This window comes from Sturnira hondurensis, unplaced genomic scaffold (genome assembly GCF_014824575.4).
Source record: "Sturnira hondurensis isolate 20B ecotype Veracruz unplaced genomic scaffold, ASM1482457v3 Scaffold0006437, whole genome shotgun sequence".
Lineage (NCBI taxonomy): Eukaryota > Metazoa > Chordata > Mammalia > Chiroptera > Phyllostomidae > Sturnira > Sturnira hondurensis.
This window is the reverse complement of record NW_028079068.1, coordinates 3,349,797-3,376,723: the sequence shown is the minus strand read 5'-3', so window position 1 is coordinate 3,376,723 and position 26,927 is coordinate 3,349,797. Positions and strand designations below refer to the sequence as shown.

Genomic DNA, 26,927 nt, shown 5'->3' with positions numbered 1-26,927 from the left:
AATGTAAAAGGAAAGAACTAGACTTCCCAGTTTTAATGGATAGACACGGTAGCTGCCTCTAGGAAAGATTTCCCAAGGGTTTCCATGAATTGTGACTTGGAAAGATTATTCCCAAATATTATTCATCAGCAGAGACGAAACTTTATAGAAAACACACAAAGCAAAACAGAGTCCCTGATCCAATACAAACGGAGTCAGTGACAATGAACGGCATGATAATTTTGGGGACCACATAAAAAAGAATTGGGCTGCCATATGATTTAAAGATATTACATTCCTAAGACGCCTGCACCCTAGGAAGGTATAAACTTCCTGCAGCGTTAAAAGTCCGCCGTGCAGAACTTGAAGCTCACTGTCTAAGATGAATAGGTAGACATTTTTCTGTCAAAGATTATGACCTTAGGAGAAACACCCCAGGTTTCCCATAACCGAAGCGCAGTCGCTCTAGGACAGAAAGTACGATGAGGAGAGTACAGGGAGGGTAAGGCCTACTTTGCCTTCAGAGACGAGGGTCGCTCTGTAAGCAGGCCTTGTGGATTGAGGAAGGTCGTGACCCACAGTCTGCTGTTCGGGGGGTCGGAAGGGGTGGTGACCTCGACCAAACTGGGGAGGCTGCACAGGGCGGCCCCACACCCACTCCCTGGGGGTGCCCAGGCTGGAAGAGAAGAGAGATGGACGAGAATCAGCTGTACCCACCACGAGTGCTTAAGGAACTCGGGAGAGCACCCAAAGAGAATATCATCAGCACCCAACGTGGAAGGAAATATTCCTGCTGTGGAACTTTGATTTCTTAAGAAGAGGGGACTGGTTCCATGAGAGAGCCCAATGCAGGAAGGTGACGGGCCCAGGGGATGAACTGGGGAAGCTGAGCACGGGACCACGGGCTGAACGAGCAGAGGCCGGAGAAACCCAGACACTAGTCGGGGCAGGGAAGCAAGAAGCGGCAGTTCCTCCTTCTCTGCACCGGCCGGGCAGCACCAGGGTCCCGGCAGTTACCTGAGGTTTCTTCACCTTAATGATCCAGGTGGGCGGGACGATGACAGCAGCGTGCGCCCCCAGGGAGCAGGGTTCCTCGATGTGATGCAGCATGAAACAGGTCACCTTGTTGTGGAACTGAGGAGAAAACGGGCCAGTCAACACTCCCGTGCAAAGGGCAAGGCCACAGTGAGAAGGCATAAGTCCACCTGTCCATGCTGATGCACGCACATGCAACGTACACACACACACACACATGTGACCCATGCTGCTCATCCACCAGCCCCGCAGCTTAGAGACCAGATTCAGAATTCATTCTATTTTACAAACTGGTAACAACTGATAACAAGAAGTCAATCTGTAGGACAGACCAGCTCACCATTCTTAGCCTAACATAGCTTCACAAAAAAGGTACCCACATCAAAAGCTCAATAAACTTGTCTTATTTTTTTACTAACACACTTTTACCTTTATTTCATTTTTTAATTTTTATTGAATTTATTGGGGCAATATTCGTTAGTGAAATTGTATAGCTTTCAGGTGTACAAGTCTATGATACATCATCTGTATATTGTATTACGTGTGTATCACCCAAAGTCAAGTGTCCTTCCATCACCATTTATGCCCCCCTTTACCCTCTCCCATCTCCCCCTACCCCCTTTTTCTCTGGTCATCACCATACTGTTGTCTGTGTCTGTGAGTTTTTTTTAAGGAGGATATTTACCTAAAGATGTCGGAGTCTTGGAGGCGTGTCTGAAAAGTGACCACACACTAACCCTGGCACGCTCAGGGGAAGCCAGTGTGGGGGGCTCTGCAAAGTCAGAGACCGAGAGTAACCACAGAGAGGGGGGTCTGAACATAAAAACTCCTAATTCAAAGTGAGTCGTGGTGGACAGGCATGCCCTAGGCCTGTAGGTCCCGTGACAAAAGTCAATCTTTTGTGAGCCTGTCCGTGTCTTTTTGCATCTAGGATGACGTACCTTTGAAACTTCAGAGGGCTCCCCTTCTCCAGGCCCCTTGGGGCACACCCTGCCACAGAGACCACGGAGCCCCTCACTGCTGTCTTGTTGCCCCCGTACCATGTCCGTGCGCTGTGAACGTTTATTAACCAGCCTGCACCACTCAATGTCAAAGAAGCACGTGGTTCTCTGGCTTTGCCTTTTAGCCAACCTAAAAGATTTCCCTGCCTTGCTTTCTCCCAGCCCCGTAATCTACCACCCATGGATTGTCCTTTGACTCTGGTTCAGCGGTCTGCAACCTTTTTGGCACCAGGGACCAGTTTTGTGGAAGATTTGGGGGTGGGGGGGCAGGAGGAAGAGAGCAGACACGTGGCCTGGTTCCCGACAGGCCACAGACCCCTGTTCCATTGTATAAAACAAGCTGCAAAACTGCTATTCTCCAGAGCATTTTCTCCATCAGATGAGATTTCGCTTCCTGGCAACTATGACCCGTTGGCTCAAACTGATAAAAATCTGCTACAGGTTTGGATGTTTCTTACATGGACAGAGGGCTCTGCCCATCCTGACTGTGCACATAACTTCGTTTCACTTGGCTTGCGCTGGTCAGACTTGGTTAATTAGGGATAATGTTGAGGAGGAAAGGAAGGCAGAAAGGCAGTGTCCACCCTCTGCCTCTCCTTCTTCTACCCATAGATGCAAATTCCTCCCAGGGAGTCTGCCCGTTTGAGGGACCCAGGAGAGAAGCAAGACGTCTCTCCCAGACTGCTGTGAGTCCAGGAGGTGACAAAGAACAAAGAGGTCGCTTTTGCTGCGTTTGTGAAGGCCACTAAAAACTATAACCCTCCTATTACACTTGGCACGTCTCAAGTGCTTTTTGTTTTTGAAAGGAAGGAAGGAAATGCAGACTAATGATCAGAACAATACTTCAGTATCAGGGGCTTAATTCTATCGGGGAAATGGGCTGGGTGACCTCAGGCCAATCACGTTTTCAATCAGCTTTTGTGCGGCAGCCAAACTGAGAATGTTTTCTCAGAAACATAAAATCACAATCCCCAATAATTACAAGCCTTAAAGTTCTAATCATAGTGATTTTTAAAAAATGAACATCAGTTTCTACTTGGATTATACGTAATATGTCCAGGTAATGTATCATCTTAACGGGAACAATTTTAAGAATGAAAGGAGTACGGTTAATAATGAGGCTGGAACAAAAGATACAAATTAGGACCGTCTCGGGAAAAGTGGCAAATGTGGCCACCCCAATTACATCCCATCGGGGAAGTTCTATCTTCCTTTCTGGGTAGCTCCAAGATCTGACGTGATCCAGTGACTAATCATTAAATCAGTTAATTAAGTGTGAAATACAATTTCATAAAATAATTATAAATTGCTCCAATCACCAGTTACTGGTGATTTCAACCAATGAGATATACCAGAGAGAAGTTGTTTGAGTCTCTTCTTTAAAAGGGGATTTTTTCATGGGATGCGGACAGTGGGGAGTGTGTGACTGTGTAAGGACAGGAATGTATGGGAGATTTCCCCGCACTCCACTCAATTTTTCTGTGAGCCTAAAACTGTCTAAAAAATAAAGTGTACTCATATCAGAATTTAACAAAAGATGCACTAAGGAATGCTAAAGTCAGTAGGCAAAAGTTTGAGGAGAAATACACTATCAGCATCATCCCAAAATATCTCCCCCAAATATTTATCAGTTGGAAAAGGTGATGATGGAGGTTACAGGAAATGCCATGTTAATCAAGAGATCAAGGTTAATGTCATAATGAAACACAGACATCATGTACCCCATGTACAAGATGCAGTAAGGACACCGCATCGCTTCTACAGTATTTTGCATAAAATGAATAATTTCAATCTAATCATAAGAAAACACGAGGCACGCCTGGTCCGGGAGACATTCTTCCTAATAACCAGTCAGCGCCCATTAAAAGTGTCAAGGCCATGAAAGAGAGAGAGAGAATGAGGAAATGTCAGAAATCCCACCACTAAAGGTACTGGGGGATCCTTGACCAGATCCTGGGACACAAAGGAAAACACTGGTAAACGTTTTACAAACCTGTAGTTTAGTAGTGATGTACCAATATTAATTTCCTGGTTATGTGTCAAAATTAGGGGAAGCTAGGGGAAGCTGGGTGGAAGGGTATCCATTAATGTTCTGTACTATTTTTGCAACTTCTCTGTGAGTTTAAAACTTCTTCAAAATAAAACTTTCAGTTATTTTTCTCTTGGTGGTGGAAGGGTATCCATTAATGTTCTGTACTATTTTTGCAACTTCTCTGTGAGTTGAAAACTTCTTCAAAATAAAACTTTCAGTTATTTTTCTCTTGGCAGTGGAACTAAACCCCCAAATGAACAGCCACTGCATTTCTAAAATGAAAGGGGTCTCGGAGCCTGCCTGTCTCAACTCTCTCAGCGCCCACCCGAGGAACCTCCAGTGTGGACAGAACCAGAGGCATGAACCAACGGTTTGTGTTTTCAGACCTTGCAAAATCACCTTCCACACGTGCCACCCAGCAGGGAAACACGGACCCAAGCTGCACCACGATGGTCACGCGAAAGCTGTGTTTACCGTGATGCAGTTGGGCTACAGTTATAAGAAGCAGGCATGTATGGTCACCAGAAACTGGGACTAAGTCCCCAAATTAATCAGCCCTGGCTAAATCACCTCACCACAGCCTGAGAGCGATGGGAATGGGAGCAGAGGCTGCCTGTCTGAGCCCACGGCCACAAGTGACACTGTCCCATGAGTGGGGTCTCAGCAGACCAGGGAAACCAGCAGCGCAGATACCGTGAGGACACCTGGACCCTGAATCTGCGCCCTCCCCTCCAGGTGGAGAGACTGCCTTGGTGGTACAGTTTCTAGCAGGAACTGGGATGGCCCTGCACTTGCGAATGTGTCCTCGAGCAGAAGCACAAAGCCTATTTGTGTAACCGTAAACTGAAAGGAGACGGAAATGCCAAGGATAAGATGTGCGGCGGGGCAGGAACGCAGCGAGCACTGGTCTTCCCAGCCCATGCGCCTCTGCAGCATGACAGCAGGTGCTCCTGACAGGTGGGCGCCGGGGGAGGTGATGCTGGAGAGGGCAGCGGGCTGAATCTTACGGAAGCACCAACGTTCAAAAGTTTCAACCCACAAAAATGTCAGTGTCGTGAGGTTCAACTAGACGCATCTGCTCCTGCCCCGTGGCCTGGTTTGGCTCTTTACACCCGACGTGTGCAGACAGCTGAGGTCTCCCCGCCAGCACATCACCTGGCTGGAAATAGCGTCTTTGTTTGCAGGCTGTCCATTCAGAACAGTAGGTAAATGAGGGAGGTGAGGAGTCCACGAACTCTTCCTATAAAGGCCCAGACTGTAGACATTTCAGTCTTATGGGGACACCCTGTCTGTGTAGTTACTCAACTCTGGCACTGGCATTGCAGTAGCTACCGAAACCACCTAAACGCAGAGCAGCCACAGACAATACGTAAAGGGATGCGCACGGCTGTGTGGCAGTCGAACTTTATTTACAGAAACAGGCGGCGGTCGGAGTTGGCCTGTGGGCTATGGTTTGCCAGCTGTGAGTTGGAGGAAAAATGCACTGGGTGCTCAGAGAAGGAACAGGCACACAGGCAAACAAGAGAAGGAGCCATCTGGCTGGGATAAAAAATGGGGGGAAAAGGATAGATAAAAAGAGGAAAAGTAAACGGGAAAATTATTTTTGGATTCTAATGCATGTCTGTGTCAAATGTAAGGAAAAGTTACAGTTCAATGAGCATGGAGACAGTCGCAATATTGAAATTTAAAGGATACAAAACCATCCTTACCTAACAGAGCTTCACAAAAAAGCTACCCGCATCAAAAACAGGAGAACCAAGGGGGCTGAACTGCTGTTAGAAGGACTTTCTGACGTTGCATGGTGCTTTCTTTCCAATGCTGCAACTTCCTACCAACCATCTAGTATAGTCGGGGGAAAAACATGGTCCAGGAGTGAGAAGTCCTCAACTCCAGACTCAGGGACAGAACCAGCAGAGAACTTCCCGGTCTCTGGTCGCAGAATTCAATGTGTAAAAATAAAAGGGTTAGTTTATCTCTATAGTTTCCCTCCCAGCACTGAGATGCTATAATTCTACAGTTTCAATGTCTTGCTCCCTCCAACGATCCTCTGTGAGGGAAACATCACATACATACATGGAGAGGACCTTCTGCCTATAGACAGGAAGGCGAGCAGTGGCCCGAGTCCCCTCGGATAGCACGTGAGCCCACTTCGTTTCATGTCATCCCCAAACTTACCGCCTGCTTGCACCAGGAACAGCTGATAGCCACAATCTCTTTACTATGGAAGGAGAATTTCTGCTGAAAGCCCTGTGTGTTAGGACAAGAGATAGAACATTTAAAATCACTTCAATCACAGTGCGCACCTGCCCTCCTGAAGCCCAAGGGAGTAGACTGAGCCAGGACGGACCCCACCACTCCAGGTAACTGGGTCTGCACGTGCCGCCTTCGGCACTTACATTCTCCACCCCCTGCCGTGCGACAGCGTCCGGATAGAGAGGAGGCACCAGCATCTGCTGTACCACTGAGTGCTCAAAGTCAGCCACACGAAAGGGCGGTACCCAAATAAATCTGGTTCTGCATTTATTAAAAGCCAAAGAAAAGCCGCTGTTGGGTCCAGTGGTACTTTATAGCAATGGTCATCCATCTCAGAGGTTCTAACAATGTTACCATCTGAGAAACCACGAATAGAGAAATTAAGGAGCAGAGAGTTGGGGCCTGTAAGTCAGGGCCTGGGAGAAGTCCAAGAGGCTGAAGGAAATTCAAAGTCTCTCATCACCCCCTTGGGATGTCGGGTCTTAAAACAAGCAGCTTTCGACTGTATTCTTCCCCAGCCAGCAGCATTGAGATTAATGGAATGTACAATGCAATCCTTTTAAATGAACAAACAGAATTACTTTTCCATCAAGAACGGGAGAGGTGCTTTTCGGTGGCTGCTCTCCCTAAATAATTACCAGAGAAGAGGATACAGTAATGCACAAAGAATGCTACTCGGCCTTCCCAACCCTCACCCATTCGCTCCGCCTGAGACGTCCCAACCCACGCAAAGGAATGCAGAGCAATGACAAAACATTTTAAAAGCAGGACTTTTGTAAAGGGATCAAAAGAAAATTCGAAGGGCAGGAAAGCTACCAAGGCACTGGCTGAAGAAGTCTTGTTTAACACCTACAGAAAATGTGTGTTAAAAAATTGATTTACACCTTAAAAGAACTTCCGTTCTAAACCACAGCCCTTACTACCTGTACCTGACCTTGGCATTAATGGATATCTGTCCTGAGTTGTTGGTTATTTTATGTGCACCTGTGTTAGCTCTCCAGCGGAATTATAGCTTTCTGAGCAAAGTCCCTATTAGGGTCCTCACAACTTAGCATAGCTTGCTGCATTTCATAGGCATGGATGTCTTCTGATTAATTGAACAAAGTCATTGCTACCACAGCGTGATCCAATAGCCAACTTCATCCTATCTAGACGTTAAATACCTAACCCAAACTACCTGGAAATATGCTTCCTCACGACCCTCTCCTCCAACCCCGCAGACACTGCAAACACGCTAGCACTTTAATTTAACGAAGCCTGCAAGACAGCTGAGCCACATGGTTGGAAATCGACGTGGTGGACTGTCGGCAGGCCCGCAACCGAAGCCACAGCTAGAGGTCTGCTGAGCGTTGCTGTACCAAGTGTACTGTGAAGCAGCGTTTTAAGTGCTGTCAGCCAGCCACCACTTCGCCGGTTCATACACCAGGCGACCGGACAGCAAAGAGGTGCGGAGACGGCCAAGCTGAGAGTAATCCCTGCACCTGATAACTGACCGGGAGATCTTAACACTTCTCGTTTCTCCCTTCCCCTGAAGGTGGGAACGATAACACAAACCTGTCCCGTGCCACTGGGGAGTTCTGCAACTCAAATGGAGCCATGTACAAGAAAAGTTCTCTGTAACCCAGTGTATATCAACGAAGCAGTACTTTTACGGCTAAGACCTACCCACAGGAAGGTCTTCTACCGCCCGGCTGACAAAGTCCGCCAGTGTCTATCACGTGACTAGCAATACTCTATTTGACGGCGGCACAGAGGGACAGCGTGCCAGCCGGCCCTTCTACTGCACACTGGCCTCCTGGCTTTGGGGAGACACAGATGTAGTCTGTGTCTACCCTGCCAGCGAGGCTGACGCCAGCAGCAAACAAGGCCGGCCACAGCTGGGGCACGGGCACTGCTGCGGGACGGTGGCGGGTGCCCTGGAGAGGAGCCTGGTGGCGATCAGCTCTGAGCGGTGGGTTGGATTCTAGTCCGGCAGGGCCCCAGAGGCCATAGCTCCAGGGTTACTGTCTAGCATGGGGACGTAAACAGAATCCTACCAGGGCTTCCACGGACCAGCCCCCGCAGAGGGGAGACGATTTACGCCATGGTCTCCACACAGCAGAAAGAGCCAGTTCCCTAACTGCCCATTCTTGAATGCTGGCCTGCATTTGATAGTATAGCTCTGACAGACGCCCTCACTGAATTCCAACTGACTCGGTGCTTTGTGAGGGCAATTTTGTTCATCAGCAGCAAAGAGGAAAAGAGGGATGTGAGGTCAGATATCTTAGCATAACTGACTTCAGAATTATAAATACCAAGAGCCCAGGGTGGGGAGAGTGGGGGGTAAGGTTGTTTTTTAGGGGGGGGGGCAGGATTAGTCAAATTGAGCTCTTGAAATAAAGTTTAAGCAACATTTATTCTCAGCAGCTAAAACTTTGTTGCCTCTCTTTCTTCTGCCGTCTAGAGCATATAGCAAATGGCACTCAGCTTCTCTGCCTTGGCTGACACCAGAAAAAAAGGGGTGGGGGGGCTTTACTTGAAACAAATCAATCAAAATTATTTTATTGCTTATGTATGTAACTGAGGTTTGGGTGAGGGAGTCTCCTGACCATAGCCTGACTCCCTGGCTGATTTAATTTTATTTAAACACAAGAGTCAATATGCTCTTGATTCCAAAACTCGAAGCAACAACAAAAGAAACCTCTCCATTTTCACTCGTACGCTCAAAGTTCACAAGGTATTATGAAGGGCAACCCAAGGGAATCATGAAATAAGACTAAATCAATATTTCTCTTAAAACAGAGAACTTTGAACATTTTTTTGCTCAAACACGTCATTATTTTAAAATTATATATAATTTTACACATATGACATTTTAATATCTAACATGATCACCATAAGTTTAAATGAGATGCAAAGTTCATTTATCTAGCCAAATAAAAGCTTTCAAATAAAACTGGTACGCCCCTCTTACATACTTAGCCGAATGGGATATAAACACCATAGCCATTGGATAGTCATTAAGGTAAAGGGGTAATTTTCAGATCACACCAGACCTTGGCGAGAATATCACCCGGGCTGAACTACCTTGGCACGGCTGCCTGTAACAGACGACGCTGACAAACCCCAAGAGCTGAGCGTCCCACGGCCGAAGCTGATCAGTAACGGAGACCTTCCTCGGAGTGACTCGGGCGCATGCTCACGCCGACCTGAGAACTTGTTTGCACTGATCAAACACGGCACCCATTTTGACCAATTATCTGCAGATTTAGAGACTAATTCTGTCCTATCCGGAACTTGTGAAGGGTTCAACCTTCAATCTTGAATTAGCAAAGCCACTTCGATAAACCAATCTCTCTCCTAGTGCATACAGATGACTGACTTTTTCCCCTTAACCAACCGTCCTGTCCAGTTTTCCACCGATATGTGCACCTGGAACTGTGAACCTGTTTCCTAGGCTAGTTTTAAAACATGCCTAGTCCTTCATTTCATCACAGTACAAAAATGGCAGCATTAATATTTTAGTTTATGTAAGATTAGGGTTTATTTAGTCTAACTTACCTGAACTCCCTAAGTCACCTTATACTGAATTTACTGGTCTGAAGCTAAAACTTTTGTAAAGGTTCAGGATTTTCAGACTGTAAACATATGTGGTCATCTAAGTTAAATTATAATAATGTGATCATAAATGAAATTTTAATAAGCAATGTCTTTATAACTTATGCCAGTGCGTCAAATTGTGTGATTCTATAGTTACTCTATCAGAATTATTTTTGAGAAATCTAAATTCTTCTCTATTGGGTTTCATCCTACCATACTTTACGGCATTAATGAAAGGCTCTGAAAATTCCTGATTGTCCCTCATACGTTCTCACGCGAGGGCATCCTCGGACCCATACACCTGGGCCGACACATTCTGTGTTCTTCCTTGTAATGTTATTGGTGATGGCAACCCATTCATCAGAGCTAATCAGTCTTATTACCCTCAGATAGTTTGGGCTTTTTCCATTAACTTATCTGAAGATCCCCCTACGAGCTACAGATCATAAATAGAGTGTCGCCAGGGAGGGAGTCAACAAAATTTGGGCACAGGATTCTCCGTGCAAGTCACCACCATCACCACAAACTTGCCAGACTGCATGCGGAACTGAGACACGCCTTCCAGTCCCCTTCTATTTCCGAGGCAGATGGCTTCGCGGAGGCAGCTTGACCCTGGCCCTCGGAATTAAGGGACAATGGAAACGAAGCCTCTAACAATGGCTACTCACTCACATTCTGTTCTACATGCTAACGACTTGTAACTGTGATGTGTGTATTTCCCTATTTTCACCACCATCTGGATTCTAGGACAAAAATAATGTATACAGAGACTCAGTGTTATAGTCAATATGGCCAGAACTGAAAACAAAACTTTAACTGTCGGGCTTAGTCTTTGTTTTAAAACACCACCCGGGGCACAACGGGCTCGTACGTGTGGCGGCTGTGACGGCAGTGACGAACCCCACGTGTGGGTCCAAGCACACGGGCTTTCCGCCCATCAGGCTGAGCCAGCCGCTGCTGAGGGTCCAACCTTCCAGCCAAAGGCACCAAAGCGGAGCAGCTGATATAGCACCCTCCCCCCGACGCACCACCAGCTACTTGATGACGGATGGATGACACCGACCCCCTTCTACAATGCCAGGGGCAGGGCCCCCATCCTGACTGGAACGGACACATACCCTGGGTCTGGGTGCACCTTCCCCTTTAGCGGGGTCGCAGTCAGCACCTCCACGCGAGGGCTTACCGAGTGTCTGACTCACCAACCCGGGGTCCTGCACTACGCCGTGCCAGACTGGAGAACCCATTCCTCAAAAGTGGGGGTGCAGGAGGGAGCACACGTTCGGGAGATGCTCTGGTCCCGTCACCTGTCACACCATCCAGGCACTGCGGCTGACAGAGCGGGGGGGTGGGGGGGGTCTTTGGAAGATGTAACACAGGCCGGGGCTTTGAGAGGACACCCTGGGAGCGCTGTCCTCCAGGTTCAGTGCACTACTCACTCAATCCACGACCACTGAATGGCGCTGTGTTTCCACATGAAATACACGGAGGCGACAAACCAAGAGTGGGAGCAGGAGTGGCCCTGACCACTACCACTTCCACTGGCCCACTTGGGGAGAATTGCGCTCCTTGTCCCCCCAGCTCGGGGCTCCAGGGGGCCTGAATCCCATGTCTCCACCATGGGACAAAACAAGAAGCCCTTAAAACTTAATCTGCCCCGCACCCAGTTACTTTGGGATCCTCGTGTCAAGGGACTACCAAGCACAGGAAAGGGTCACCAGCTGGCAAGTCACCCTCTTAATCCCAATCATTAGGTGGAGGGACAGTTGTTCCTTGGCAGTGGGGGCAGGAAGACTGTATCCGGCACCCACTGACCACTGGGAAACCCTTTCTAATTCTTTTGAAAACTCTTGGAGGGAAATGGACAATTGCAGCAGCCAAGATCAGCTAATCAGACTGCCCCAAGGCAAGGGTCTTTGTCACCCCACTAGGTAGGGCACTGCCAGAGACTGAAGGTGTGTGTCTCCTCATCGTTCATATGTTGAAACCTAACCCCCAGTTTGGAGGTGGGACTTCTGGGTGGTGATTAGGTCATGAGGGTGGAGCCCTCACAAATGGGATCGGTGCCCTGAGAACAGAGATTCTCAGAGCTCCCCTGCCCCTTCTGCCTTGTGAGAGCACTGAGAGACCGCAGTCTATGCCTAAGAAGCAGGCTCTTACCAGACCCCAATTCCGCGGGCATCTTGGCCTTGGATCCCCAATCTCCACACTATGAGAAATAAAGCTCTGTTGTTTTTAAGCTACCCAGTCTATGGTCGTCTGTAAGGACACAGCAGCCCAGACTGAGCAAGGCAGTCAGCTGGACCCGAAGTGTCCACTGAGATGAAGACAGAGTGGCGGGTNACCCCCAATTTGGAGGTGGGACTTCTGGGTGGTGATTAGGTCATGAGGGTGGAGCCCTCACAAATGGGATCGGTGCCCTGAGAACAGAGATTCTCAGAGCTCCCCTGCCCCTTCTGCCTTGTGAGAGCACTGAGAGACCGCAGTCTATGCCTAAGAAGCAGGCTCTTACCAGACCCCAATTCCGTGGGCATCTTGGCCTTGGATCCCCAACCTCCACACTATGAGAAATAAAGCTCTGTTGTTTTTAAGCTACCCAGTCTATGGTCGTCTGTAATGACACAGCAGCCCAAACTGAACAAGGCAGATCAGCTGGACCGGAGATGAAGACAGAGTGGCCACTGAGATGAAGTGGCCACTGAGATGTCTCCACTGAGATGAAGACAGAGTGGCGGGTTGAGGAGAAAAGTGATGACCAGTTACAGATTTGAGACCAGCTCCCACAGGGAGGGCGGCAGTTCATCCCACTAATCTTCCTCTCCCACGTTCCCCCAGGAAACAAGACCAACCAGAATCTGCAAGGAGCTGCAGTAAAAACGTGTCATGTGAAACAAGTGACACTGACAAGCACGAGGGACAGGGACAAACTCTTCTGGATGAGGCCGTGTTCCACTCTGGTAACCCTGCTTCAGGCCTGCGGCTCTCATCCCATTCCCTCAGTCCGTAGGAGTGTAGGAGGCCGAGAGCTCTCAAAGGAGACACTTTCTGTCTTTAGGAATTGCCCCAAGCCTAAAAGAGTCACCCGGCCAAGGACAGCCCACGTGCAATGGCTGGTCCAGACAGGACAACTCTGAGGGGCTCCATGCCAGCTCTGCACGGGATTGGCTGAGGCCTGCACCCCGGGTGCAGGGCAGTTCATCTCCTCCCTCTGCACAGTCGCACTATTTTGGCACTTGTGAACAACGAGCGGGGGGGACCAGAGTGGTCACACTAGGGCTCAGACCATGCCACAGACCAGGGGAGCGGTGGCCATCGCAAAGTAGACACCCGGGGACTACAGCAAGGAGCACTGGTCCCGAGCTTTGTGGCCCTTTGGCCCTTTTCAAAAATATTTATTGAATTAAACCTACTGGGGCAGCCCTGGGTAATAACATTTTATAGGTTTCAGGTGCACAATTCTGTAATACAGTATCTGTATGTTGCACTGCGTGCTCACCACTCAGAGTCGAGCCTTCCATCACCATATATCTGACTTCCTTCACCCTCTTCCCTCTCCCCCGCCCGCCTTTCCCTCTGGTAACCATCATACTGTGTGACTGACATACAAAAAGTTGTTTAATACATACAACCGGATGAGTTTGGAGATACATAGCCCGCGAAACCACCACCGCAATCTATGTCATAAACATATCCATCACCTCCAACAGTTTCCTCCCACTCTCTTGACTATTTTTTTGTGATAAGAACATTTATCCTATGATCTACCCTCTACGCAAAATTGTAGGTATGCAACATAGCACTGATAACTGCAGGCATTGCGTTGCTCAGCACATCTCTAGGGTTCATTCGTAACCGAAATGAACTGAATGAACTTGCATAACTGAAACGTATCCCTTTGACTGATACCTCCCATCCCCCTTCTTCGGGTGGATCTGAAGGACCTTATATGAAGTCAAATAAACCACGTGCAGAGGGCAAATATTGCAGGATGCTACTTATAGGAAGAATTGAAGATAGCCAAGCTCATAGAAGCAGAGCACAGAATGGCCGTTGCCCTTGACCCCTTTCTTGATACTCGGCCAAAGACAGGAAGGAGAGCCAGGCTCCCCACAGCGATGCTGGCAGGGGCTCCACAGAGAGGCTCGGTTCCTTGTCCTTGTCACTTGACCTTCTCTACACCCTCAGCGACCCTCCTGGAGCTAATGGCAGAAGAGTCCTCTGTTTTACATAGACGAACACAGACAGGCAAATCAGCAAACCTGCCTGTCCAGTGCATGGATCCTCACCTTTGAACTTGCATTCCTAGTCCCTAACCAGGCTGACCTCCAGGGCACACACGCTTTCCCATCAGTACAGACCAGTGCTTTAAACTGACAAGAAAACACCCCCCAGAGCCCCAGGTTGGTCTTTTTCATCATTCTGAGACTCTGCGATCCCTTTCGCCATTCATATCTCAACTGCACCCCATGGAACGTTCTTAATCACGGTGTCCTTTTCGCATTACAAAAATGCTAGGAAGTATACCTCCTTGAGATGGTGTGTATTTTGAATGCTGCCCTGTCAGTTCATTTTAAATTACTTTTCAGCAATATTCATTAGAAGAAAGAGTCGTTTTGACATTTTCCCATTTAATTAACGCTACATGCTATTTAATTTATTTAATTGCATGTGAAAGTACGTACGATTTACGGAACGAGCAGTGCGTAACAATGTGGGGGGTTGGTTGGGACTCCGCAGGGCACCGACCAGGCGGACCAGAGTCTGACTGTGTGTCGTTGCATTCAAAACTGCTTTCAAGATTCAATGTTTCACTTCCAAAGCATTAAGTCATTTATTTTTGTAATTTTTCTATATGTTTCTAAATGAAGAAATAAAAGACACGTTTTCAAATTGTGGTTGACCTATTTCTACAATCAACCACAGTGCTGGGTTCGGATGCTTGGTTTCTTCGAAAATAAAAGGCCCCATCAGCTACAATCATGGCAAGATTTTTCCTTTGCCTAGTGATTTTTAAACAATGGCGAACACCTCCGTGTGGAGAGAACCACGACTGAATCGGGCGAAGCTCACGAAGAGCCCTGTTTGCAGCGTAGCAGGCGTCCAGCCTCCGCCCGTGTGGGGAGCACGGCTCCAGGTGAAGCAGCACGTGCTGCATCCGTCCCACTGCCCCCCCCCCCCAAGATGCACTCTCTACCTTCCTCCCCACCCCACCCCAACCTGTTCTGAACATGGGCTCTCATGGACCGTTTCAGCAGTACCCCCTGCGGTCTGCTTTCTACTGGGTTTGGACACTGGAGTTTGAAGGATGGAAGTTGGAACATGTACCCCAGCTGGTAGGCTGCCTGAGTCTCCCGGGACCCCCACCATCCCTCCGCCTGCCTCTTCAGACTGTACGTGCCCACGGCCCGCTGCAGGGACTAGCCTCAGGGCTCTTCACTCTTGGGAGTTTGCTGAGCTCTGCTCACACACTTTAAATATTCTATTAAATACTCAACAGACTACATAATTTCAGTGTGAACTGTGCCACCGCTTTTCTGCCTGAACCCTGACTCTTACGTAATATAAAACAATGAATGAAAATACTGTAAAACTCTGTGATGGTCCTAAACACAGCAGCCTGTGACATTCAGCAAATGTTAAGGCAACTGAGCCAGGGAACTGTGATGACCATTCTCATCTGATGACCATTCGGTGCCACACACATGCAGCCGGCCAGTCACCTATTCAAGGCTCAAGGGGAAATCAGTCCAAATATTCACTTAAAAGTAGAAATCGAAACCCCAAATATCCTCTAACCATAAACACTCCTTAACAATCCCAAAAGTTTGCAAACCAACGCATTGGAAAAAAGTCTGGCTAAGTGAAAATTATTCTTTTTCACTGCCTCCCAGTGGGTAAATTACAGAATCATACATGTGGGGGTATGTGTGCATGGGAGATGGTTTAAAAAATCTCATGTGAGAATGTACAACTCCATCAATTAAAAGTATGCATAGTACCGAAGTTTGGAGTGGCTTTTCAATCACTTAACCTGTAAATGGAAGTCGAGCTATAGCTTTCCTCTAATCCAGGGGAGAAGCCAGGATCCAAAGAAGGGACCGTTATCCACCAAGGAGACGCAGATCTGAGACACCCCCGTGTCCCAGCTGCGTGAGCCTCTGGGAACTCATGAGCAGCTGGATTAGAAACGCAGGTGATGAATGTGATAGTATATTGGGTTGGCCAAACAGTCCGCTCAGTTTTTTCTATCAAAATAAAAGACACATTTTTCATGTTCACCAATAACTTTCTTGATTTAGATATTTTGAGTATATTGGCTCTCTCGCACGTGGTGTAATACTGATTGTTCTCAATTAACGTTTCAATTTGATCGCTGTCAACTTCAAGTGGTCCACCCAACTGTGGAGCATCGTCCGGAGAGAAATCTCCAGCACAAAACTTTGAGAACCACTTTCGACACGTTTGATCAGTCATGGCACCTTCTCCATATACCACACAAATCTTTTTTTGAATTTTTACCCTTCTTGAAATAATACAGTATAATACGCTCAAAATGCTGTGTATTTTCTTCCATCTTCAATATTAAAATGGCCACATAAAAATTCACCAGTTTTGATGAAGTTTTTTAAAAATGCACACTGATATGACAGTTGTCACAGTACAATCTAAGAAAATTGTTTCGAATGAAGTTAAAAACAAAATAATTAAACATTACCAGAGCGATCTTATGGAAAAAACTAAACAAACTTTTTGGCCAACCCAGTATATTATAGGAGCATTATGTGAAGAGTTGGGACCACAGACTTCCCCACGAGAGCCAGGAACACTCCAAGATGCCAAGGTGGCTGCCCTAGAACACCGGGCAGGAAAGTCACGGTCATGGCAACTCAGAGTCCGCCAAGTCCAGCTCTCCCATTTGGTTGATCATGACAACAGACAACGAAGCCAGAAAAGGGAGTGTACCGTGACACTGGGGAAGACTCGTGACAAAGTACAGAATGTTTATAGATTTTCTTTCCCTAACGTTCCCCCACCTCTACTATAGCCTGACACTTGTCGGGGTTGGGGAGGAGGGGCAGGCACTAGGCTGAAGTGCAGAACCTGCTCCTCCACATCCTTCCCACTCTTCGCATCTCCTGTCTCAACATGGGCTGTGCCTATCTGTTTCTTCTCTGGCTTACACACACACACTTTCGTGGGAAACTTGGAGACAGGGTACAACCCACTGCATCCAAGCAGACCCACAACCTCCCTGCAAGGCAATATCGAAAGGAAAAGGGGTGGGTGGCCCCGGGAAAGGCAGGTCCCTGAGAGTGCAGGACCGATCTCCTTCCCCACAGCCATGCAAAACAGCTGGTGAGGGTCACTCTGCTCCCCCTTTCCCTCCTCCCGCTTTCAAACAACTTCATCTGTTCTCTTTACAGGCTAGACCGGAGCCCAGGGAGAGTTGCTCTGCTGAACTGGAGAAGACAATACTGTTTACAGGGAGGTGTGCAGCCTTCCATAGAAGAACTCAGGAACCAAAGGCTACAGCATCGAATGTTTTTCCAAGACACCGTGCAAACAGCAAAATGAATGAGACTTTTTCCAAGTCTTACTCACGCTCAACACCCCTACATTAGGCAGCCAACAGTTCCTTGAATCTCTCTACTGTCAAAAATGTGGCACTGATGAGCTCACCATAGTGCTTGACCCAAACGGGTCACATGAATAAATAAATGAATTAGGGATTGTTCATTGATGAGGGGTATATTCTCCCAAATTATACTGCTCTCTATCAAATTAAAACGCTCCTTTCCTTAGTCCAGCTCACTATTGATATCACTTGGAGAAAAATATCTTTGCAGCGTGATTTACCAGAATTTTAACCTTCCCAGAGGGGCCTTTCATTCCTAAAATGTATCTTTGTACGTTGAAAACAATCCCTAGCCCAGATCCGTTGGGGTCAATACCACGTAGAATCCACGGCGTTCCATAGCACGCCAGTCATACCGAGGGAGACAGGAGACACAGATAACCACACATGAGAAGGGCATCTCTTTCCGGGACCTGGATAACATCCTAAGGAAGCCACCCATGTCCTGCTCCCACGCTGTGCCTCTGCTCAACCACAATAATGTAGCAACAAACGCAGTGTTACTCAACAGCCCAGTGATTTGCTGTCGCTGAGCAAAGAAGCACAGCGGGCCAGCAGTCCTCACGAGGGGGTGTTAACAACATAGGAAGAGTTGCTTTTGAAACTATCAACAATGAAATCCACCTCAAAAATGTATCCATCTCTCTTAAGATGTGCTCAGGCCTTGTGTTAAGACCTCTTGTCTCTTGCAGGGAGTCCTGAAACAGCTCTTCAGGTCTTAGAGAAAGAAGGCCGTTCGGAAGGGCGGTGACGTACAGAGCACTGGGTTCGGGTGGCGGGACTCGTCTATCGGGTGCTCGAAAAGCCCGAGGCGCCTCCCCCAGTGCCGTGGGTGCCGGGCCCCTTACCTTACCACACTGCTTACATTTCCCCTCCTGCCGACGCCTGTGCACCCAGTGATGACGCACAAAATTCTGTGGAAAAACAAAATACAATGAATCCATTTACATTTGCAAGTCCCAGTATTAGTTGTATTTCTTTTCCTGTTTTAAGAATATAGCTTTCATAAACCATCATCGACAAGCACAGTAACACAAACCAAATACGGGCATGTGTGACTCATTTAACCATGAATCCACGGAGAGGAACGAAGCCAAGTCTTCATCCACGGCCGTTCATCACCTCCGTCCACCCTCCAGGTCTCCCCTGTGACACACGGCCACAGCAGATTGCTGCTTCTCTACCTGTCTGCCTCCTAGAAAGACCCTGTGCAGAGCTGTGAGCGTGTCGGGGGCCTCGAGCAGGGAGGCAATGGGGTGGGTCAAAGAAAGACCCTTAGAGGAGGGAAAAAAGTGAGAAAGAGAAGCAGAAACCACAATGTCCAAAATATTTTTAACAAATATGTCTTTAGTGTTTCTTTATATGCCGGGGAGGCACCGTACTAAACATGTGAGCTATAAAGCACTTAAAAAAAATGAAGTCTCAGATCGAAGTAGATCTCCTGATTAAGGACAGAGATGGTGAGAATCCGCTGCCAGGAAAAGTGAGGGAAGAGAAAAGGCGAAGGAAAGAGATGAGAAGGACAAGAGACATGGGCATGTCGTGACGTTTTTACAATGACACTGAGCGCTAAGTGTCCTTGGGTCCTCGGAACTAGATCAGCTTTCAAGGTCTATTCTTGTCTCCAGCTACAGGAAACCTGGAAAGTCTCTTCGCTCCAAACAGACAATCACTCCTGGGGCAGAGGGTCAAGGAGCCTTTCAGCACTGCTCTGGGTTAAGGGTACGTCATCAGAAAGTTGTCCGCCAGCCTAAGGCACGCTGCAGGGAAACCCTTACAACCTATACAATTCATCCCTCCTAGGCTGGTACACCTAAAATTCCTGGTACCGTTTCCTCCCCTGCCCTTTTCTGGGAAACCATACTCCACCTTGGGTTAACATGTCCGGTGATTGCCGAGTCACCTCTGCCCTCCCTTTAAAAGCCCTTTTAAAATACATTCAGTTACTCAACAATTACTAAACACCTGCTGTCTGCCGAGCGCTGTTCTAAGTACAGAGGAACGTAGCAAACAGATCGGCGTTGAGGAAAAACAATAATCATAGCAAGGCACAAAATTCAGAGTGCCAAAAATATCCCTACCAAGCACTAACGTTATCAATTCCAAAATGCCACCTCTATTTCTCTCTGTGATGCCAAATCAATTTAAATGAAAACTAAACAAAGATCCTGGAGGCTTTTAACTACAATAAGAGAAAAGGGAGCATAATGGTCTCACTAATTAGTCTAATTTTTGTCTTGCTTTTCTCACAGCGGCAGTTTAATAAAACACACACATAATCCACATAGAGAGAGATCTATAGTCTCAGAAGGGAGCCGATAATAATAAGAGCTAACATTTGTTGAGTACTGTTTGCCAAGTATTCTTTCAAATGTTTCACAGGCGATCATTCTTTCCATTTTCATCAAGACAACAGAGGTGGTGTTTACTTGGTAGGTACCAGTCGAGTCCTATGAGCTGTTAAATACTGAACTATCCCTATATTGGTGGGTAGATTACAGCATAGTGCCCCTCGCATGCATGCCCTGGCGCCTCCTGAACTATATACCACCGCACCCCACCACCAACCCCCTTGCCACTGCTGACCATGCCCACTGCCTCATTATGAAGCAACCAAAATGTGCATGTTTTGCACAGCAGCTCTCCAGGACGCGTTCCCAACAAGCTCTCCTTTGATAACAAATCCTGTTGCCTGGGCAATGCCATTGGGTTTCCCCAGCAAACTCTGAAGTCTGGGCGGTGCCCAACTGATGCGGCTGTCTGTGCAAGCTCTCGTAGCAACCTAGACAGTGCTTTCCTAAATAAAATATGGACATTTCTGGGTCCCCTGGCTCTCAGGCGGCAGCAGGTCCAGGAACCTGTCCAGTCACCAGTTCCCACCCACAGGCCAAGGACACAAGTACTGACCTCGCCACCTCTGCGTCTCAGGTGAGACAGGCCTCTTCCGTCTCCCACCTGCTTCAGTGAGAAGAGCTTTAGCCACTGCCTGTTTAAGAGTCAAGGCTGGGAGAGGCCAGGGCCAGCTGCCGACTATACCCTATCCTAATTCTCATTCTTGTAAGGCACGTGAGATGGAAAAGCTCTGCCTGGATGATCATTACCATCGTCACCTTGATCCTTCAATAAATGACTTCGGTGAAAGTCAGTAGTGGAAATTCAGTGTCAGACAGTGTTACAGGGGGTATGAAAATCTACTGTAATTGCTGTTGGTTTCACAAAAACTAGGGAGAATGAACAATATTGTTGGTAGCAAGAGGAACTCTGTACTTGTTGGCATTATAAATCACCTCATGACTACTTAAGGAAGAAACGTTGGAAGAACTGGACAGTCACCCACGTGAAATCACGGCTAACTCCTGGGACGCCATAGCTGCTGACAGCTGAGATCAAAAGACTAAACCAACAATGGCCACAAGTCAACAAGTACTTGGAAATTATAAGACTAACTCATCGTTTGTGTGGAAATACATAGTGTTTGGTAGGCAGATCTATAACACCATGTAGTTTAACTTATTTGGGGAATAAAAGAACATTATGAAATTATTTATGGATTAATATATATGACTGTAAATGGTTAAATACGTTCAATACCATCCTTCCTAGGAAATAGGTAGGAAACTAAAAAAAACGAGTCACAGTAAGATAAAGTAACTTGAACAAAAGCACTGGAGGAGAAAATACCAGTTACTACACCAAATACATGCACTACAACATACTATATATACTATAGGAGAGATTGGGCAACTGCCCCCACCTATAGCTCTGCAATTTGGGGTGTCAACAACCTTCTGTCCAGAGATCTTCTTAGGTCTAATATAACTTCCTCCACCAGTGAAACATAGTTTGAGCAAAGCAAACATTTAACAAATATGGTTTGAATTGAATGGAATTCTCAACCTAATTTCTTTTGCAATTAGAGCATGCAATTGCCATTTGGAAGGGTCACCATTCACCTTTATCAACTAGGAAAAAAAGACCTATAGAATCACTGTTGTTTTCTAATCCTTATTTCCCAAGAACTTGAATTTTCACACTGCCCCCTTTTGATAGTTATTTACATCTCCTAAATCATCGAACTGGAATTAGACTCAGGATCCTTACTTTGCAAATATGAGTGCCGATACACTTATTAAGATAGCCAAGTAAGGCTTCTGACACCATATAATCATATTGTTTATGTTTGTTATGTTTATGATTCAATAATCCCTGAATTATTCATACACTGTCTTTAAATACTGCAAAGAAAGGGCTATTACTTAGGGGTGTTAAAATCTCAGTGACACAGTATTTCAGGGCTTATAGTCAGTATTGTTAAGAGAAATGCATAATACAATCGCTCCATTATTTTCAGTCAGTTCAATGCGTAAAATTTTTCATAGAACACTTGAAAGGATCTTAAAATTAGAACTCCATCCATATAGTTTATGTCTAAGAAGGGTGACTTCCACAAAAATTCTACTGAGAGGTGGTGTCCAACCAAAATTCATGAAGAAACTTGCATGTCAGATACTCTGCAAGTGCAGGGGACAGTGATCATCAATCCGTGCTCTGCATCCCTGCTCTGCACCCCTGCTCTGCATCCCTGCTCTGCATCCCTGCTCTAGCATCCCTGCTCTGCATCCCTGCTCTGCATCCCTGCTCTGCATCCCTGGCTCTGGATCCCTGCTCTGCATCCCTGCTCTAGATCCCTGTTCGAGATCCCCACTCTGCATTCTTGCTCTAGCATCCCTGCTCTGCATCCCTGCTCTACACCCCTGCTCTGCACCCCTGCTCTGGATCTCTGCTCTGCATCCCTGCTCTGCACCCCTGCTCTGGATCCCTGCTCTGCATCCCTGCTCTGGATCAAGACTCCACAGAGTGCAAAAGAAGCAGAGGTGTCACTTGAGCCCAGGTCAGAAACATTCTAAAGTGATGGTTCTTTCATTTGCACCGATTAAACCGCCTAAGGTCTCTTAAGTAAGAACCTCAAATGGGTCATAGTCTATCATAAGTTCCATCTTCACGTTGTCTTCTTAGACCAAGAGCTTCCAAACATTTTTGGCAGAAACGGACACCTTCATAAATGCATGCAGGCACCAGATACCTGTCGATCACACCGTCCACATCCTGGCACAATGAGTTTGGGACATGGGCTGTGAGTGACCTCCCAAACTTATGCTACAGCAGAACAGCAGCAAACAGGAAAATGAGTAATACGTGTACATAACAATGACATATGAAGTGTTCTGAATGGGGCAGCACCAGGAGCCCTGAGAAAGAACAATGCGCCACCTCTGTCATTAAGGAAGACCTCCGAGGAGATGACTCTTGAGCTGAGGCCTAACTGTAAGAGACAGCTAGCCACGCACTGAGATTCCCGGTAGAGCACACACCGGTATGTGAAGGTGGGGAACAGCGCGATGTGTGCCTCAGAGCTGAAAGGAAGTCCACGTGCTGGATGGGTGGGTGTGGAGAGGCAGGCTGGAGCCAGACCGCACAGAACTCATCACGCAGAGGCAGGCGGTGGGGCTTGGCTCAGCGTGCTACGGAAACCACTGGAGAGTGTGAGGCTGGAAAAGGACATAAGCCTATTTTCACCTGAAGGGATCACTCTCTTAAATCCCGGTAGACTGAGGACAGAAACAAGGAATTATGGAGAAGCTATTGTGGTGGTTGATATCACGGTGCCTTCATCTAAGGCACAGGCAACACAGATGGAGGAAAGAGATGGTTCAAAATATACTTTATGAATAAAACTGATAGGGCCGGTAAATGAATTAGATGTGGTGAGTACATGAGAGAAGGAATCAATATAACCAGTTTTCTCGATTGAACCACTGGGTCAATAGCCATCTCATTTTCTGAGATACAGAAGAAAGTCATTTTTTGGAAGATGGAAATGAGCGTAGGGTTCGTTTTCAAGATTTTATTTTGTTCATTTTTAGAGAGGGAGGGAGAAAGAGAAGGGGAGAAACATCAATGCAAGAGAGAAACATCCATTGGTTGCCTCTTGTACCTGTCCCAACCAGGGGCCGAACCTGCAACCCAGGCAAATGTCCTGACCAGGAATTGAACTAGCAACCTTTCACTTTGCAAGATGACACTCAACCCACTGAGCCACCCCAGTCAAGTTTCCCCAAGGGCAAACTTGGTTTTTAATGGATCATATTTGAGAGGACTGTATGGGCACGTCAAATGGAACTCCACGAAGACGTGGGGGGGAGCCTTGTAAAGCCAGGAACTGTCATCCCAGACGTGATATTTAAAGCCATGAGCTTGGATGTGCTCTTCCAACAAGAGTGGGCGGAGAGAAAACATGGCCAAGGGCCAACCCCAGTGGGAGGAATACGCAGAAATCTGGGGTGTGGTGGGGCATGAGCAATGCAAGACAGTGGGAAGCACCACCTAATGAAATAGAGGACCAGCAGGAAAGATGTCAAGACAGGAGAGCATCCAAAAAGAATGGAACACAGAACAACTTGAATGCATTTGAATGACTGAATACCAGCAACAAAAAAAGAAACATCTTATGGATTTGGCGTCAGAGAGGTATTGGCAACCTCAGGAAAGCAATTTCAGTGAATGGAGAGAGTGAAGCCCAGAACAGAACAGGTTAAAATGAGGAGGGGACCTACTGTTTATACATAATACACTTTCTGGAAGTTTATTTAGCATGAACACAAAACTAAGAATCAGAGCCGCAGGTAAGACACAGCTGGTGGTTAAAGAATATTTTCATTTGTCATTCTTTAAAGATAGGTGCTATTAGCGCGTGTTTATGCTGATGAGAAAGAGAAGGGGTGGAAATGTAGGAAAGGAACACATATCAAGGGATATGTATCCCTTGATACGTATCAAGGAGCGTCTCACTTCACAGACAAGAAGTGACACAGTTAGTGAAAACTAAAGATGAATGAACGAGCCCAAAATACTTGCACTAGAAAAATGGCACACACAGTAGGAATTTTTTATGCAGAAAGGAAGAGAGAGGTTCGAGAAGGCAGAGCGAAGGGGGAACATACGGATCCCCTGGTCGGGAATTCATAAACTCCTCCTTAAGAACACAAAGCTCTTCCTTCTGTTGTCCCCCAGGAAATCTCTCCTTCCTTGGAGCTGTCAGCAAGTTAACTCCTGGTCGGTGCTATGCTGCATTTGGGAGGGACGACACCATCATCATTTTTCCTAGACTTGCCTCACCCTGTGGGATGACCTGTGGCCTTCCTATCGCTGACATACAGGGCATCTGAGGGAGATGGGAACCCATCTGATAGGAACCACTGTCTTTCCTCTCTCTGCAACCTCCCCTCCCAGCCTGTTCTCCTTCCGTGTCTTCTCCCGGTCTTCTTGGATTAGTCAGGAACGAGGAGATCATTCTTTTCCGGGGATTTTTTCCCATGAACATTGCTGAAAACATCAGTGATCTTATCTCCTCAGACATCTTCTCTTCCTGTTTTACCCCTGCACCTGGTCCCATAGCTTTAATGACTGCCTATTCAGGCTGACATTTCACAACTGTCTCGCCGGTGGCCCAATCTCCCTCACAAGCTCCAAACTCACTCCCTACTTAGCTTTTGACGGGGCATTTCCGGCCGGGGACCTGGAGAACACCCCAAATGTGGGAGCTCTACAACTAAGCCTGTCATGTGCCCACCCCATCCTCAAATCAATTCATGCTCCAACGTCTAATTGGTTTTGTCCAAAACACAATCCTGGTTTATCCTGGACTCCTCTGTCTTCACACAACCATTCACTTACACCCTGTCAGTATTGTGTCCTTCAAATGCACAGCTACCACTTTTGTTTAATTCCAGTATTCATAGCGGTTCAGATCCCCATTATTTCTTGCCTGGATTACTCAAGTAGCCCCTGAAATTTCCTCCATATCTTCGATATTGCTGCTCTTGAACTCCACGGTATTCCCTTCACACGGTAGCCAGAATCATATACATTCTGCTTAAAATAGCCTCATGCCTCCCTCCCATTACCAATGACTGTGACGAGAAGATGCTGAACTTGGAGCATGGCCGACGGGGACCTCAGCATCTAGTCCTGCGCATCTCTGGGATCTCGTGTCTTCCTTGGTACGTTCCCCTCCACATTCTTGCGTGCACAGAAGGTGCTCACTCACCTCCTAACTACTCCCACCCCCACTTAGACAACTCCCTTGAATCTCAGTTTAGCTGCCACCTCTTCCAGGAAGCCCTTTCTGTGACCTCTCCCCTCTCTCTCTCCTATGCCTCACTACACAGAGCTAATTTGAGACATGCACTGGCTGGGAAGGCTCCCAGGGGAGATCAATATAGACGTATAACTAAAAGTAAACTCCGTGGGTTGGAGAAAGCGTATTTCCAAAAAGTCTATTTACCGCGCTTTCTCTTATGGAGAGCGCCATGTGAGACAGTAATGGCTGGGCAGCTAATCCTGTTCTGAGGGATACAGTTTATTCTATCTGTCTGTCTGTCTATCTATCTACTTATCTATCTGCCTACTCTCCTCTCTCTCTCTCTCTCTCTCTTTACTTGTTTGACAGATGAAAACATCGAGATGAAGGGAAATTAGGTGAGATGCCCCAAATCACACTGCACCAACGCTGGTTTTAAAACTAGACTTTCTGACTCTGCGGTTTACAGAATTCTCAGTAACTGCGCTGCCCCCGAGTAGCTTCTACCCACGCAAAATTGAAAAGCTGAATTACACTGGACCTCGGGACGATAAAACACCATCGCTTTCTCACCTCCTCAGTTCTACCAACGCCCCTCCCCTATTCTCAGCTGCACTCGGTGTGACCTCAGCTTCCTGTAGGGTCTGCAAGAAGAATGAAGGGCAGTACACACACCTTGAAATAACGTGGAGGTTTTATTGAGTGCATTTGTTGATTTACCGATAAGAAGCTGATGCGAAATGGAGGGAGGTGCACTTTATTCTTTGTGAAGATGGAAAAACCCTGTGAATCAGCGGGCAAGTAAAGCTGGCATTTGAGACAGAGCTCTGAAATTCGGAAACACTCCGCTATTTGAGCTCAGAAATACTCACTTCTCTTGGCGATCTTGAGCCCCCTTCTCGAAATGTTGGTTTACATCTGAAATTAATCTGTCATTGAAAAAGAAAAGTGTGTTGTATTAGGGATGCACATCAGATTGGAATGAGTTACCTAAATAAACCAACAGTGATAGATATTGAAGCCATAAAACAAAACCCCCAAAGAAGGAGAAACAACGTGTAACACTATTCTTAGTCTTTTGGAATCATCACCTTAATAACCTACAGAAATCTCAAGTGAGTCTATACCTCTGATCCATGTTTCTTCAGTGTCATTGATGGGATCCAAGTATCTTTAAACAATAATGTTCTTACACCATAAACGTGATAAACGGCGACAATAAAGAGTCAGAGGAAAAAATGTCAGGCAGCTGAAATCACCCATCTATGTTTCAGA

General features: G+C 47.0%; 1 protein-coding gene across 5 annotated transcripts in view; it reads right to left on the bottom strand.

Moving 5' to 3' along the window:
* LOC118989104 (diacylglycerol kinase iota) overlaps positions 1 to 26,927 on the bottom strand; it is a 315,926-nt gene that overhangs the window by 205,147 nt on the left and 83,852 nt on the right. For 3 of the 5 annotated variants that reach the window (XM_037049123.1, XM_037049127.1, XM_037049124.1), the window contains exons 5-8: positions 26,525 to 26,581; positions 18,361 to 18,426; positions 6,223 to 6,294; positions 997 to 1,113 (exon numbers count right to left, since the gene is read on the bottom strand). In XM_037049123.1, the coding sequence (XP_036905018.1) occupies positions 997 to 1,113; positions 6,223 to 6,294; positions 18,361 to 18,426; positions 26,525 to 26,581 (312 nt within the window). The remainder of the gene's footprint in view (positions 1 to 996; positions 1,114 to 6,222; positions 6,295 to 18,360; positions 18,427 to 26,524; positions 26,582 to 26,927) is intronic. The other 2 variants (XM_037049125.1, XM_037049126.1) reach the window with 1 other exon arrangement.